The 14,485-nt window shown below is 46.3% G+C and overlaps 1 protein-coding gene across 1 annotated transcript; it reads right to left on the bottom strand.

Annotated features, from left to right (window-relative positions):
• Positions 1 to 9,913: 9,913 nt before the first annotated feature.
• Positions 9,914 to 12,163, bottom strand: LOC112822082 (zinc finger CCCH domain-containing protein 14-like). The gene is given in 2 exon segments (XM_025869443.2): positions 9,914 to 11,382; positions 11,384 to 12,163. Coding segments are annotated over 2 exon segments (1,743 nt in total). The 5' UTR covers positions 11,765 to 12,163; the 3' UTR covers positions 9,914 to 10,020.
• Positions 12,164 to 14,485: the final 2,322 nt, after the last annotated feature.

Here is a 14,485-nt window from a genome sequence, read left to right on the forward strand (position 1 = left end):
CCCAGCCTGGCCGTGTGGTGTGGGGATGAAGAACATGGCTCTGCGGGTTACATCGGGCAGGATTGTGGGAACTTACCCTCTCTAACTCTGTTTTCCTAGTTGTAAAACAGGCCTGATGATCATACTTGCTGAGGGTTGGGATGACGGGAGTGAGATCCTGCAGGGGTAGTGCTCAGAATGGTGCTCGGCACACAGGAGGCATGTCCTTGGGGCATCATGTTTCTGAGGCATGGCTTCTGCTTTAGCTCTTTCTGAAGCCAACACTCCCCTGCCTCTTCCTCAAGGCACTTTGGTCCAGCTGGGTCCGTGAGAAATCTTGGTCATGGACAACAATACGCTCTTTTTAAAAGGTGAGGTTCCACAAGACATTGTGTTGAATCGGAACTATCAAGATAAACTCATAATCTCAGAAAGACATGTTCCCAGGTTGGTCACTATCAAGAGTCAACTCCTTGTACCCAGATTTTGATCTTTAACGCTGTTCTTTGCTCACAGAGTCGGGACTTTCTGGAAGGTGGCTGATTCCATGTCTGGGGGTGGGGGTGAGGGGATTAAGATGGAAAGTTTTGGATCATCTTTCTGTTGCCAGAAAAGAAGAATGCTTTCAAGGATGCCAAGGGCATCCCAGAAGTGCTCGCACGAACAGGGTGACAATTTGACCATTTAATAAGGCGATTAATTGGAGCATTCATGAAAGGCCAGAATTCATAATGATATGCAAATGAGAAAAATTCATCTAAGGTACAAAAAGGTAGTTGAGTGATTTGAGGCGGATGACTAGTAGGATACGGTTACTTTTTCTTCTAGTCAATAGGGGAGTGTTAATGCATAGAGTACTTTGTTTCTTCCGTAAGGCGGGTGGCTGGTTCTAATGACAGGAGACCTAGGTGTGAGCCTCGGATTCACTCCTGACCCGTCTCTGTTCTGCATGACGCAGGGACCACCTCCTACAGGCTGCATTTCCGGGCTTCTGGCAAGGCCTGGCCAGTGGGAGGGAAGCTGAGGGCAAGGGGGGAGGAGCCAGGGGATCTCTCCCTACTCTTCTCTGTCTCCCGCAGTGCCTAGCCGTGGTTACATCCCCTCCCAACATCACCTCCGTAGCTACAGCTGCTGGTACCAGCTTCTTCTGGGGCCCCTAGTCCTCTGGCTCCAGTAGCACTTTTTCCTTTTTCTTTTTTTTAAGATTTTATTTATTTATTTGACAGAGAGAGAGCACAAGCAGGGGGAGTGGGAGAGGGAGAAGCAGGCTTCCCGCTGAGCAGGGAGCCCGATGTAGGGCTTGATCCCAGGATCATGACCTGAGCCGAAGGCAGACGCTTAATGACTGAGCCCCCCAGGTGCCCCTGCACTTTCTTCTTTTCTGTCCCACCAGCCCAAAGGTGCCAGCAATTCTTTCTTGCTGCTAACCTCGGTTACCTCACCATCCTCTGTTAGCTTCTTAGCTATAGAACCAATTCCCTTTGATAAATTCCCTCTGCGGAAACTATTGAAATGACCTCTGTTTTCCTGGTTGGTATCCGACAGATTATGTCATTGTTTCTATCTGCATAAGCAGGGAAGAACAAACACCAGGAACTGCGGGTAAACCAAATAATCTCAGAATCAACAGACACAGTAGCAAGGGCAGGAAGGGTTGATGAACACTGGGGTCACATAAAACCCAAGCAGAGGGGACCCACAGCTGACTGGCACGGGCAGGCACACGCAAGATGCAGGGAGAAAGAGAGCTTGGCAGGATGTTCCCCAGCGACAACTCATCAGATGCTCTCAGGAAAGGAGCTCACTTTGCTGATTCAATCCCTCACCAAGTAGAAGATGAAAGTTTTAGGTGGCCTTATGTTAATTACAATAAAATTTGAATAAAGAACTGCGTAAGTTTCAAATAATATTGTTGCACCAGATCAGCACATCCTAATAGGGTAATGGGCTAGATGTCTTAGCCCAGAAACATTTAAAGATAGAAGCAGTTCTGGGAAAAAAAGCCAAGCATGGCAGGTGCCATCTGTGTCCTGTCTGTCTCTGCCAGGGGGGACACATCATTCCCTCACCTGTCTGACTCCAAGCCCTGCAGCTCTTTACCTGAGAGCTGTCTGTGGCCATGGGAGCCTACTTGGCTCCCCCAGGGCAGCCTGGAGGTGTCCAGCTCCAGGATAGCCCTCAACCAATAACTGCAGGAAGCACTGGTTAGATATTCTAGCTCCCCTGCTTCCCACTTGGAAGAACTCTGGGCTATGATCTATACCGTCTCCCATATTTCTGGGCAGGACTGTCCCGGTTGGCTCACAGTGGTAACCTGCTTGCCAGCATGGCTGCTCTGGATCATTCCCTTTCCAGTCTCACGTCCCCACTTCCTGCCTGCCAGGCGATTCCTAGAATCACCTCCCTAAGAAACTACTTCCGCTCATATCCTTGTCTCTGAGTCTGCTTCTCAGGGAGCCCTGGCTAAAGCACTAGCTTTAAAAATAAACTCATCTAGGATAAGTTTAGATTTTGAGAAAGGTCACAAAGATAATCTGTCAGATACTGAGGTTCTGAGATCCAACCAGTCACAGAGACTTCTCATACCTAGTTCTGATTGTCGACTTCTTTTTTCTAAAAAGCTTTAATGAAGGTATAATTGATATACAAAGAACTGTATATATTTAGTGTGTACAATGTGGTGGGTTTAGAAATATGCCAACAGTTGTGAAACCAATACCACAATCAAGGTAACACACATATCCAACACTTCCCAGAGTGTCTTTATATACCCCCTTTTTTGTTGTTTGTTTGTTTGTTAAAACATTTAACATAAGATCTACCCTCTTAATACATTTTGAAGAGTGTAATACATATTGTTGACTATAGGCACGGTCTCCAGAACTTAGTCATCTTCCACGATGGAAACTTTATGCCCAGACACTACCTGATCACTTACCATATGTCAAACCTAAGAGATTGACATTGGTATACTACCAGTAAGTAGACTCCAGACCTTATTCAGATTGTATCAGTTTTTCTACTAATGTCCTTGTCCTGTTCTTGAACCCATCCTGGCGGCCATGTTCCACGCAGGCCTTGTGTCTCCTTAGCCTCCCCTGGTCTGCGGCAGCTTTCCTGACTTTCCCTGTTTTGCATCACCTGACGTCATGAAGAGTGCGGTCAGGTATTTTGTGAAACGTCCCTGGGTTTGGATTTGTCAGATGTTTTTCTCGTGGTCAGATGACAATGATGGGTTTGGCGGCGGAATATCTCTCAGGTGAAGTATTCTTCTCATTACATCATCTCAGGGAAGATACCACATTTGAAAACTTAAAAAAAAAATCCATAAAAAAACATATACTTAAAATTCCCAAGTCATCATGAGTAAAAGTTTTTGTTTGGTTGGCGCTTTTTTTTTTTTTTAATAAAAAGAGACCCAACCTAGAAGCCTGGGACTTCTGTTGAATCACGTTAAATTGTGTACGTGGGTCCATGTGCCAGCCAAGAATCAATGAGCCAATAGCCCAATTCTCTGTCCTCAGCTTGTCCGAGAAAGTGTCCTCTGTTTTTTGGCAAGTCTTTGGTAAGATGAATGACCCCCCTTGGAAGGGAAAAAATATTACTGAAACCCTAGGATAATATAAAAGTGCAATAAAGAATAAATAAATGTAGCAATAATCCTGGCAAGGTAATATATCAAGTATGGAATAACGAGTTAAGGCCATGGGTTACCTGTTTGAGAATGAACGTCAAGTATGAGTATCATAGTAAGTTGTACAACCACTGTGCTTCTGAATGTTTTGTCTGCCGCGTGAGGGATCTGAAGTATCCAAAAGATTCAGATGCACTGCCTGCGACTGCATTTTAAATTGTTTACAGACACTGAATTCATCATATTTATAATTGAGAAAAATGGATTTTCTGCATTCTGTTGATTAGATGTATGTGAAAAAACCAACCATTAAGGAAAGTCCACACAATTGTGGGGGCTTCTCCCCCCCCATAGAAAAGTCCCTTGGGTGTTAAATCATCCATCAGTGGGTTACAGAGGGAACAACAACACCCCCCTTCCCTCCACACACACTTTTAAAGCTGTTAGCATCTGGGCCACTGAAGGAGGCAGGCACTCTTGGAGGCTTTGGGCATTTTCACATCTTTCATCTTATTTTATCCTCACAAGAACCTGGTGGTATTATCTTCATTTGACAAATGAGGACACTAACTGTGTAATTTAGAATCCATTTGACTGCAAGAAAGAGAGTGCTGGACCAAAAAGAACCTCAACAGCAATACCTTCATTATCTCCTTGAAAAGTAGTCCTGGTAGTGCAGGGCTGGTTGATTCAGGGGCTCCCCAACACCAGGTCCTGGCTTCTCTGTGATTCTTCCCACTATTCTTCATGGTCACAAAGTGCTTGGGGTGAGGTCATCCTTTAAATGGTCTATGACCTGGAAGTATCCTCTAGGGACCTCCCATCCCCCTCTGACCACCAGGCGAAGATGAGTTTAAACTACTCAGAACAAAAAGTTGGGTTGCTTCTTCCTGAAGACTGTCGTGGGTCCTGAGGCTCTGAGATCCAACTAGTCACACCTTTTATTGCACAGATGGGAACACCGTGGGTGGGAGGAATTGGGCTCAGGGTCACAAAGTGAGGAGACTGGAATTAAGGGCCTCTAGCTCCTGGTTCTTGATATGCTCTCTTGTTTACTATACCTGGTCGTTTCGCAGGTGGACACTGAAAAAAGTGAGTGTGTACAGAGGCACTTTATTTTTTTAAAGATTTGTTTTAGAGAGAGAGAGTGTGTGCGCAGGGGCAGAGGTAGAGGGGAAGAAAGTCTCAAGCAGATTCTGCACCAAGTGCAGAGCCTGACACGGGGCTCGATCTCATGACCCTGAGATCAGGAACCAAGCCGAAAACAAGAGTTGGACTGAGCCACCCAGTCACCCCTAGAGAGGCACTTTAGAAGAGCTTTTGGAAGCATGGACTGTGGAGCTAGGCTGCTGGGTTTGTATCCTGGCTCAGCTACCCATCGGGTACGTGACCTTGGGCAAGTTACATAATCTCTCTGTCCTCATCTGAAAAGTAACCGGACTGCTTCTTTGGGTTGTTGTAAGGAGTAAATGAGTGAGTATGCATAAAGGCTTTGGAGCACTTAGCAAGCTTTTAAATTATCATTGCACTCCTGGTACGTGCCCAGCACTGTGCTATATGTTCACAACCATCTAGTCTTTACGACATCTCTATTGTTAACCGACTTAGTTTACAGATGAGGAAATTAAAGCATAGGAATGTCAAGTGCCTTACACGGGGTCCTGCAGCTGAGGCCACGCTGAGCATCACACCCACGTCTGGCTGGCTCCAGAAGCCTCAGTGCTCAATCACCTTTCTGTTCTGTCCCCTCCGATCGGCGTTCTGCCTCTTGGTTCCTCTATTTCTGGTGAAAGAGGCCAGCGAGGTCGAGGCCCAAGTTCACAGTCACTTAGCTGGTCAACAAAACAGGAGCCAGGATGCAGGGATGCTCTCTCCACCCCACACTTCCCCTGCAGGGCAGAGGCTCCCGGGTTCCGACAGCGGGCCTTGTCCCAGCCACCCTGACAAGCAGTCCTTCCTGGGTCAGACCAGAATCTGTCCTGCTTTAATTCATGCCCGTCTTCTTCCACTGACTTCTCTTCTTCTTCTAGTCTAGGTGACTCATTAGCTTATGAGTCAATGAGCCCTCCCAGCTACCACCCACCACTGCCTTGTTTGTCTCCATCTGTCCATTTCAGTACCTCTCCTTGAGGATGTGGCCAACGCTTACCTGTGCCAACTTCATGGACAAGTGGGCCAGGGTTTCTAGGGAAACTCCTGCATGGTCTCAGCTAAACTTCAGCAGGACCTGGCTTCTCCCTGGGCTCGGCAATGAAGCATCTCCTTCCTGACATTTTCTTTCCTTGTACCTCTCAGACAACTTACCTGCCACCGGACTGGGGAATCCTGTGACCATTTCCAATATGTGAGCTAGGGGTGGGGACACTGTTCTCTGGACCTGCGCTGTCCATTGGGGCAGCAAGTGGCCACATATGGCTATTTAAATTGATTGAAAGTAAATAAAACTTAAAATCCCGTTCCTCAGCTGCACCAGCCAAGTTTCCCATGTTCGGTACCTGGAAGCAGCTGGTGCCTTCTATATGGGACAGTGCAGAGAGAGAACATTTCCATCATTGCAAAAAGTTCTATTGGATAGCACTATCTGTGCTTCTCACACTCAGAATCGTCTGGAGGTCTTGTTAAAACATCTAAACCTGGCCTCACCCCCAGTTTCTGCCTTATAGCTCTGGGGGCGGCTTGGAGGATTTTCATTTCTAACAATTTCCTAGGTGATGTCACAACGACATCCACACTTTGGTCCAGGTGTCCACTTTGAGAACTTCTGTATTCACCCGCCACTGGGAGAGCCTTCTTCAAAGACTCCATGTGCTGATCCTGAGCTGCTGATGGGAGAGAGTGATGGGTAGACACAGCTCCCTCAGCTGAGCTTCCAGAAGGAGCCTGAGACGAGCTTTTTAAAAAGTGAACATTAGAGGGGCAGAGAGTAATCCTGCGCCCCCATCGATTGCCTGGGCTTCATTTCCACTTGTCTGTAACTTCTGAGAAGGCGTGAGCTCGATTCCAAGCATGATCACCGTCCTTCTCCAATGACCAATACAAAGTGAGGAACCAATCCAACGTGACCTAAGGTGTTGCTCCTCGGTTGCAGCTTTCCCTCCACCTTGAACCTTCCAAGACCTGCTGGCACCCAGTGCCTCCTCTTTCGAAGAGGCGAGGTTGGGTACAGGAAAGAACACTGGATTTGGAGTTAAAAGATTTAGATTCAAGGGGTGCCCGCGTGGCTCAGTTGGTTAAGCGGCCGATTCTTCATTTCGGCTCACGTCATGATCTCAGGGTCGTGGGATCGAGCCCCGCGTCAGGCTCCACACTCAGCATGGAGTCTGCTCGAGATTCTCTCTCTCCTTCTGCCCCTGCCCCGACTCGCGCGCATGCACTCTCTTTCTGTCTAAAATAAATAAGTAAAATCTTTTTTTTTTTAAAGAAAAGATTTGGATTTGAGTCCCTGTGTGACCTTGAGCATTGCCCCCTCTGAGCTCAGTCATGGGGACATAATGGCCATGGTAGTTTATAAACTGCTTTATGCTCAAGTAATCTACTATATGGATTTTGTTTGTAAATCATGGGGTACTGTCCAAACCTGAGGCCCCACAGCTTGGGGTATAAACATTAGAGCACAGGTTATATTCAATTACTTATTGGTTTATATGTACATCTCACGACAGCCTGAGAGTTCCTTGAGGCAGGGCTCCTGTTCATCTATTTATCTTTGGGCCCCCTAGTGCTTGACTTGAGGTCCAGCAAATAGTTACACTAATAATGATTATTATACTCAAACACACAGTACCTATTATGTGTCAAGCACTGTTCTAATGTATTAATTCATTTAATTCTTACTGCATTCCCATGAGGTATGTATTACTGTTAGGAAATCACACATAATAGATGCTTACTAGATATTTATTGACGCATCTAGGGCGGGACTTCTTCAACTTGAACTCGCATAGGAATTATCGGGGAATCTTGACCTTGTTAAAATGCACCTTCTGATTCAGCATGGCTGGGGTGGGACCTGGGATTCTGCATTTCCAATAGGCTCTCAGGTGATGCTGCCAGTCAGCAGACCACACTGTGGGTATCAAAGATCTAGATCATTTAATAGACTGTCAAACAGGAAACATCCAGTCCCTTGCTGGAGTGGAGGCAGGGGCAGGAAACGCTCTAGGAAAAAAAAATAACATGTCTTACTTGGGTAGCAGGAGGATTACAGATCGTCAGGCTAGACACTTTTTGAGAGGATGATGAAGTCAGTCAACCAAAGCAGCTTTTAAAGTCTCGTTGGAACAGTCTGTTCTCGTGGTTTCCAGGTGAGGAGCACTTTCCAACATTAGCCATGGAGTGTTCAGGGGCTGGGGCCACACGTCTGACTTTAACAGGGAGCCCAGCAGCCGCCGTCAGATCTCCTGGAGTCTGCCCTCCAGGGAGGGCTGTGAGACCTTCCCAAGACAGCCACGAGAACAGGTGGGACTGAGGCCAGTGCTCCCAGAGGGTGGAGGGATGTTCAAGGGCCGTGGGAGGAAGTGTGTGAATGAAACGTGGCCTCAGAGTCAAAAGTGGGTTCAAAGCCAGTGTCTTCACTTAGAAGCTGTTCAACCCGTGACAAGTTACTTCTCCCTGTAGTTCTGTTTTCTTACTGTGCCACAGAGATCGTACTGGGTTTGGCCAGGGCAGCTGAAGCTCCTGGAGGATTTAAAAAGAGAGTGACTTCGGTGCAGAGCACTTGTTACATGGGAGATCACAGGGCTGGGAAGCCAAAGGGATAAGGTGAGGCAGCGCAGAGATGAGCAGGAAGGCAGCCAAGGGCTGGCAGGCCCCAGGGAGGTGACAGTGTTCCTGCCACCCAGGGGCCGGGTCACCGGGCTGAGGCTGGAACCACAGAGAAATACCATTGCTTCTCCCTTTCGCCCCACCTTCCGATCTCCCACCACTGTCTCCCTTGGCCCAACCTTTGGCCAGAAGCTCTCTGGGAAGCGCAGCCCGCAGGGGTCAGCCTGCGTGGCAAATCTGGAACAGGGCAGGAAAGGGGAGGCGTGGCTCTGAGGGCCAACGGGCTCAGGACCCCAGGCCACAGGTTCGAGAACTCGGTGGAAAGGTCTGCGTGGATGCCCGGAACACAGGGCCACCGCATTAATAAAGCATGGGCCCTTCCCCTCCCCTGGAGACAGCCAACTTCCGTAGGGCTAACCATGTATTCTGGGATGACGTTCTGGCTATCAGCAACCTCTCTTTTCCCACCCCTATGTGTGCAGGGTCTCCAGGCTCTGCAATTTAAGCAAATTCTCCGCTGGCCTCTCAGGATCCTGTGACATGTAGGAAGGGGTTTCTCAGACCAAAGGACCACGTGGCGTGGGGCAAGCTGCTGAAGTTGACTGCAGGGACGTTAGCAAGGCAGGGCCGTGAGGGGGACCTGGACAGCCCTGTCTCTGAGTCGTCCATTCGCACATTCACTCTCGCACAAGCAGTTACTGAGCCAGAATCACGCTAGGGGCTAGAAATGCAGGGGGTGTTCTAGTCTGGTGGTGAAACAGGCCTGTAAATTAACGTTTTAGTCAGGGCTATCTCGGTTGTAAGAAACAGAAACCCATCTAAAAAACTCAAGTGTAAAGGGGTTTTACCGAAAGGGGTGAGGCAATCTGACGGAATGGAAGTTGTGCAAGTGTGGCAGGACCTCATGGCAACTGTCCCCATCTTTTCTCTGCCTCTGCCCTCTGTCCTCCCTGAGCCCCCACAAATCAGACCCCACATTGCCCCCGCTCCCCCATAACTTCTGCTCCTGGGTGACTTCTGGCTTCCCTGGATGGCAGCGGACTCAAGCCTTGAGCCCTGGCGATGGTACAAATCCAGCCCACTCTCACCGACAGACTGAGATCGCCGGTCCCTGGGTCACATGACTGAGAGAGGCCCTGGCCCTGCCCGGCTCTCTGGAGTCAGACTCCCCGGCCCCGGCCCCGGGGAATGGGAGGAGGGTGAGGGCCCTGCAGGCTGCCTTGGGAAGGGCAGTTTCCCTGTACCAAAGTAGCTCCTGTCTCCTGCGAGAAATAATTACAGACCTGGCCTGGGAAGATCAGATACAGAAAAGCATTTAAAATGACAATAGTGACTGTATTATTACATCACACAGTAAAAGCTCTTTTCTTTTCTTTTTTTTTTTTTTTTTCACAAACACGCCTCAAATGCTTTAATAGAATTTAGCTTTTCCTTCAACGGTCTTTTCATAGTCAAACAACAAAAAATACCCAGTGTTAAAACCACTTAATAAACTTACAAACTTGAAAAATTAGACACTTCAGATAGGCAATAAACTTCGTATTATGAAAGCAGTATATTCCAAGTTTCAAAGGTTTGACAAGTTCTGCAGAATATTTTTGCCAGTAGATGGAAACTCCACAATCTTCTGCCAAGTAGGACTGTCATTCACTGGTTTGAGGTCGAATCCATTTCAAGGCATGTCGTGGTGGCACAGTAATGCTGGGGTGATAAAATGTGCAGTCAGGTCTTGTACACTGAGTATTAAATCTGCAGTGTTTTGGATGATAGAAGGGACATTCCATTTTCTTACAAGCCGGGAAACAACAGCACAGCTAACTACTAGAAGGTGAGGCTGGTGTTGCAACTGGTTTTGGAGGCAGTACTGGAATTCTTCTACTCATATGAGTGAAGGGACAATCCGGTTTAGTACATTTTGCAACATATTTACAATTTGGATGAACAAACAAACATTTTTCAGCAAACTTACAATTGGGGAAGGCTTTGCAAGGTGAAACAGGATGATGGTAAGCACACTCATCCCCATTTTTACAGGCAGGCCAGTACTTGCAACGCTCCAAAAGTTCTTCTGGTTTCTGGACCACACTCAGTTCACTCATCTCAGCATTTGAGAAGCTACCATTTGGGTCATCGAGCTGCCTGCTCATCAACTGCAAGTGCTGTGGATGGAGGAGACCTCTGAGTCCCTTGTTTGAGGCTGCAGTTTGGTTTACAGGTTTCACTCCTTCAAAGCACATGTCCTCCTCTTGATCTGACATGTATCCTGGAGGGCTGGGGACACCATCCAGCGTCACTATAAACTTGGGACTTGCAGGTTTCTCTGGGTGTACAAGATCTCGTGTCTGCATCAGGTGTCCTGAAAGTACCCAAAGGGTATCTGCGGTCTTCATCTCCGACTCTTGGTTTGGTGCCACTACTATTTCCTCAGACAGCTTTGGCTTCTTCAGAATAAATGGTCTTGTGTCTGCATGGACCATGGATTCCATGTCATAGTAATCTTGACCGATCTGTAGAGTTTCGGCCATTACTGGGTCAATTTGCAGTCGGGATAACAACTGCCTCTGTTGAGTTCCTTGGCTTTTTTCTATATTATCTCCCTTTGTTTCCTCTTCTTTAATGGGGGTACTTATTCTGGGGGTCCTGCTTTGCCCCTGGACCATTTCTGCCAGCAATTCTTCTTGAGAAGTTCGAGTTCTGGGAGCAGCTGGAAGTGTCTGTTTCTGTGAGACTGTAGAATAGTTAGTTGTTTTTGTTACAGATTCTTGAGCTTCAGATATAGCCTTCAAAATTAGATTCTTGTTAGCTTGTTTAGAAGGTGGAAGTGAAGGTCTCCTTTCAGGCTTTGCTGGCACTGACACACTGCTGCAGATGCTTCCTGTACGAGACCCACAGTCATCATCTTCCTCCTCCTCTTCTCCATCATGATTGAATTTTTTTACTTTAAAAACCGAACTTACCACAGGCAACTTTCTCTTCCGAAAGTTTTCTTCCTCAATACTTATTTTTTTCTGAGTTGTTTCTGAAAAAAGGACTATAAGTCTCTTCTAAGCTGTTAAGCATTTCCGGTTCACACAAACGTCCTGTTTCATATACCCGGCTGTTCTGTGTATCAGGTTGCTTGGCAGCATGAATACTGTTTGGCTGCTGCTGAAATTGCAACCTGTTTAAATGAGCACCACTATCTGCATTTCGACTTGCAGGTGGTCGATAAATTTCAATAGAAGGGCGAGAAGAACCATATGCAAGTGTCACTGTAGGTTTTTTCTGAGATAAGGGATTCTCCTGCACAAAATTGAGGTCCTCATCAATGAGATCATCTGGTTCTGGCTTAATAACAATCACAGCTTCGGAGGGTGCTGGCTCCCTCAGAGGCTTCACAGTTGACATTAATCGGGTTGCAGCTCCATCATCATAAGTCTGTCTGACAGTAGTGGTTTTTTGCTCCTGTGAACTAGTAGAAAACCTGGAATCTCTTTTTTCAGGTCTAGTGCTAGCCACCGCAAGAGGCGGCACTTCGGCTTCATGCCTTCTCTCATCTCCCCGACTGAAACAGCTTTTGTTTGAAGACACGTTATTATCAAAGATGTTAGTATCAGAAGACTTAAGACTGGAAGGGTCAGTTGTAACAGAGCGAAGTTCATCTAACACACCAATGAAGCCATACGGTGAATCGAATTGTGTTGTTCCCTAGAAACAGGGACAGGTCCTCTGTCATTTGGTCCTGACTTTTCTTGTTGGCCACCATCACCATAATGTAATCAGGAAGTTCTTCATCAACATAAGCTCCTAATTCTTGCAATTTCCCCTTAATGGCACTCGGGATCTTGCGGCTGATCTCGGTGCCGCTTTCCATGGCTCCCGGCGGGCTCACCACTGCGCGGCGCCTCCCTTACCCAGAGCCCCGCACCGGCTTCCGGCCCCGCAGCTCCGCCGCCGCAGCCGCCAGCCACCAGCGCGATCTGTGTGATCCGCCAGTAAAAGCTCTTTTCATACGTTGACCTCTTTGAGGCCCCAAGCCAGCCTCAGAAGTCAGCAGTATCATTATGTCCATCTCCCCATTTTACAGATGAGGAAACTGAGGCGTAGGAGGTTGAATCCATGGCCTGAGGTCAGACGGGTTGGAGCGGACAGCAGCCCCGTCTCTGGGCCCCGTGCCCGAGGCCTGTGTTTCAGACGAGAAGCCCTTTGGTAAGGTCATGTTCAACCCTCAACCTCCAGGAATGCTCTCTCCAAACAAAACCTTCCTTGTGTTAAAGGTTTTCTGGGGCACCACCATCCATCTTCACAACATTTTCATCTTCCCAAATAGAAATTTTGTGCTCATTAAACAATTGCCTTCTCTTTAAAAAAAAAAAAAAAAAAAAAAAAAAAGGCTTTATTTTCTAAGAGCAGTTTTAGGTTCATAGCAAAATTGAGGAGAAGGTACAGAGATTTTTGGCCCCCAGCCCCCACTCATGCATAGTCTCCCTGTTATCAACATCCTTACCAGAGTATTACATTTGTTAGAATTAAATGGGCCAAAGACCTTAATAGATACCTTACCAAAGACGATATACAGATGGCAAATCAGCACATTAGAAGACGCTCCACACCATATGTCATCAGGGAAACGCAAATAAAAATGACAATGAAGCCAAAACATGAGCACTGACAACACCAAATGCTGCAGAGGATATGGAGCAACAGGGACTCTCATTCATGGCTGGCGGGAAGGCAAAAGGATACAGCCACTTTGAAGGGTAGGGTGGTAATTTCTTACAAAACTAAACATATTCTTATCACACAAGCAACAGTCATGCTCCTTGGTATTCAACCCAAAAGAGTTGAAAAATTGTGTCCACACCAAAACCTGCATACAGATGTTTATGGCAGCTTTATTCATAATTGCTAAGACTTGGAAGCAACCAAGATGTCCTCCAACAGGTGAACAAATAAACTGGTCCATCCAGACAATAGAATATTATTCAGCATTAAAAATAAATGAGCTATCAAGCCATGAAAAGACATGGAGGAAACTTAGACACATACAACTAAGTGAATGAAGCCAGTCTGAAAAGGCTACATATATACTGTCTGACTCCAACTACATGACATTCTGGAAAAGGCAGAACTATGGAGACAGTAATAAGATCAGTGGTTGTGGGGTGGATGACAGGGGAGGTGAATAGGAAAAGCACAGAGGATTTTTAGGGCAGTGAGACTTCTCTGTATGACACTATAACAACTATGTTGTTGACAGAGATTGTTCTGTAGTTTCATTGTAATGTCTTTGTCTGGTTTGGGGTAATGCTGGCCTCACAGAATGAATTGGGAAGTATTCTCTCTGCTTCTGTCTTCTGGAAGAAACTGTAGAAAATTGGTATAATTTCTTCTTTAAATATTTGGTGGAATTCACCAGTGAACCCATCTGGGCCTGGTGCTTTTTGTTGTGGAAGGTTATTAATTATTGATTTGATTTTGTTAATAGATATAGGCCTACTTAGATTGTCTATTTCTTCTTGTGTGAGTTTTAGCAGATTGTGTCTTCCAAGGAATTGGTCTGTTTCATCTGGGTTATCAAATTTATGGGCATAGAGTTGGGTTGGTTTTTTTTTTTTATATTTATTTATTATCATTTTAACATTCATGGGATCTGCAGTGGTGTCTTTTCATTTCTGACATTAGTAATTTGTGTCCTCTCTCTTTATTTCTTAGTTAACCTGGATAGAACTTATTAATTTTTTATTTTTATTTTTTTAAAGATTTTATTTATTTATTTATTTATTTGACAGAGAGAGACACAGCAAGAGAGGGAACACAGGGGGAGTGGGAGAGGGAGAAGCAGGCTTCCTGTGGAGCAGGGAGCCTGATGCGGGGCTCGATCCCAGGACCCTGGGATCATGACTTGAGCTGAAGGCAGGAACATAATGACTGAGCCACCCAGGCACCCCTAGAACTTATTGACTTTATAGATCTTTTCAAAGAACCAGCTTTTGGTTTCATTGATTTTTCTCTACTGACTTCCTATTTTTAATTTCATTGATTTCTGCTCTAATATTTATTATTTCTTTTCTTCTGCTTACTTGGAATTTAATTTGTTCTCTTTTTCCTAGTTTCCTAAGGTGGAAG

Source organism: Callorhinus ursinus, unplaced genomic scaffold (genome assembly GCF_003265705.2).
Source record: "Callorhinus ursinus isolate GAN/ISIS: 27379988/994484 unplaced genomic scaffold, GSC_fseal_2.0 scaffold8, whole genome shotgun sequence".
NCBI lineage: Eukaryota > Metazoa > Chordata > Mammalia > Carnivora > Otariidae > Callorhinus > Callorhinus ursinus.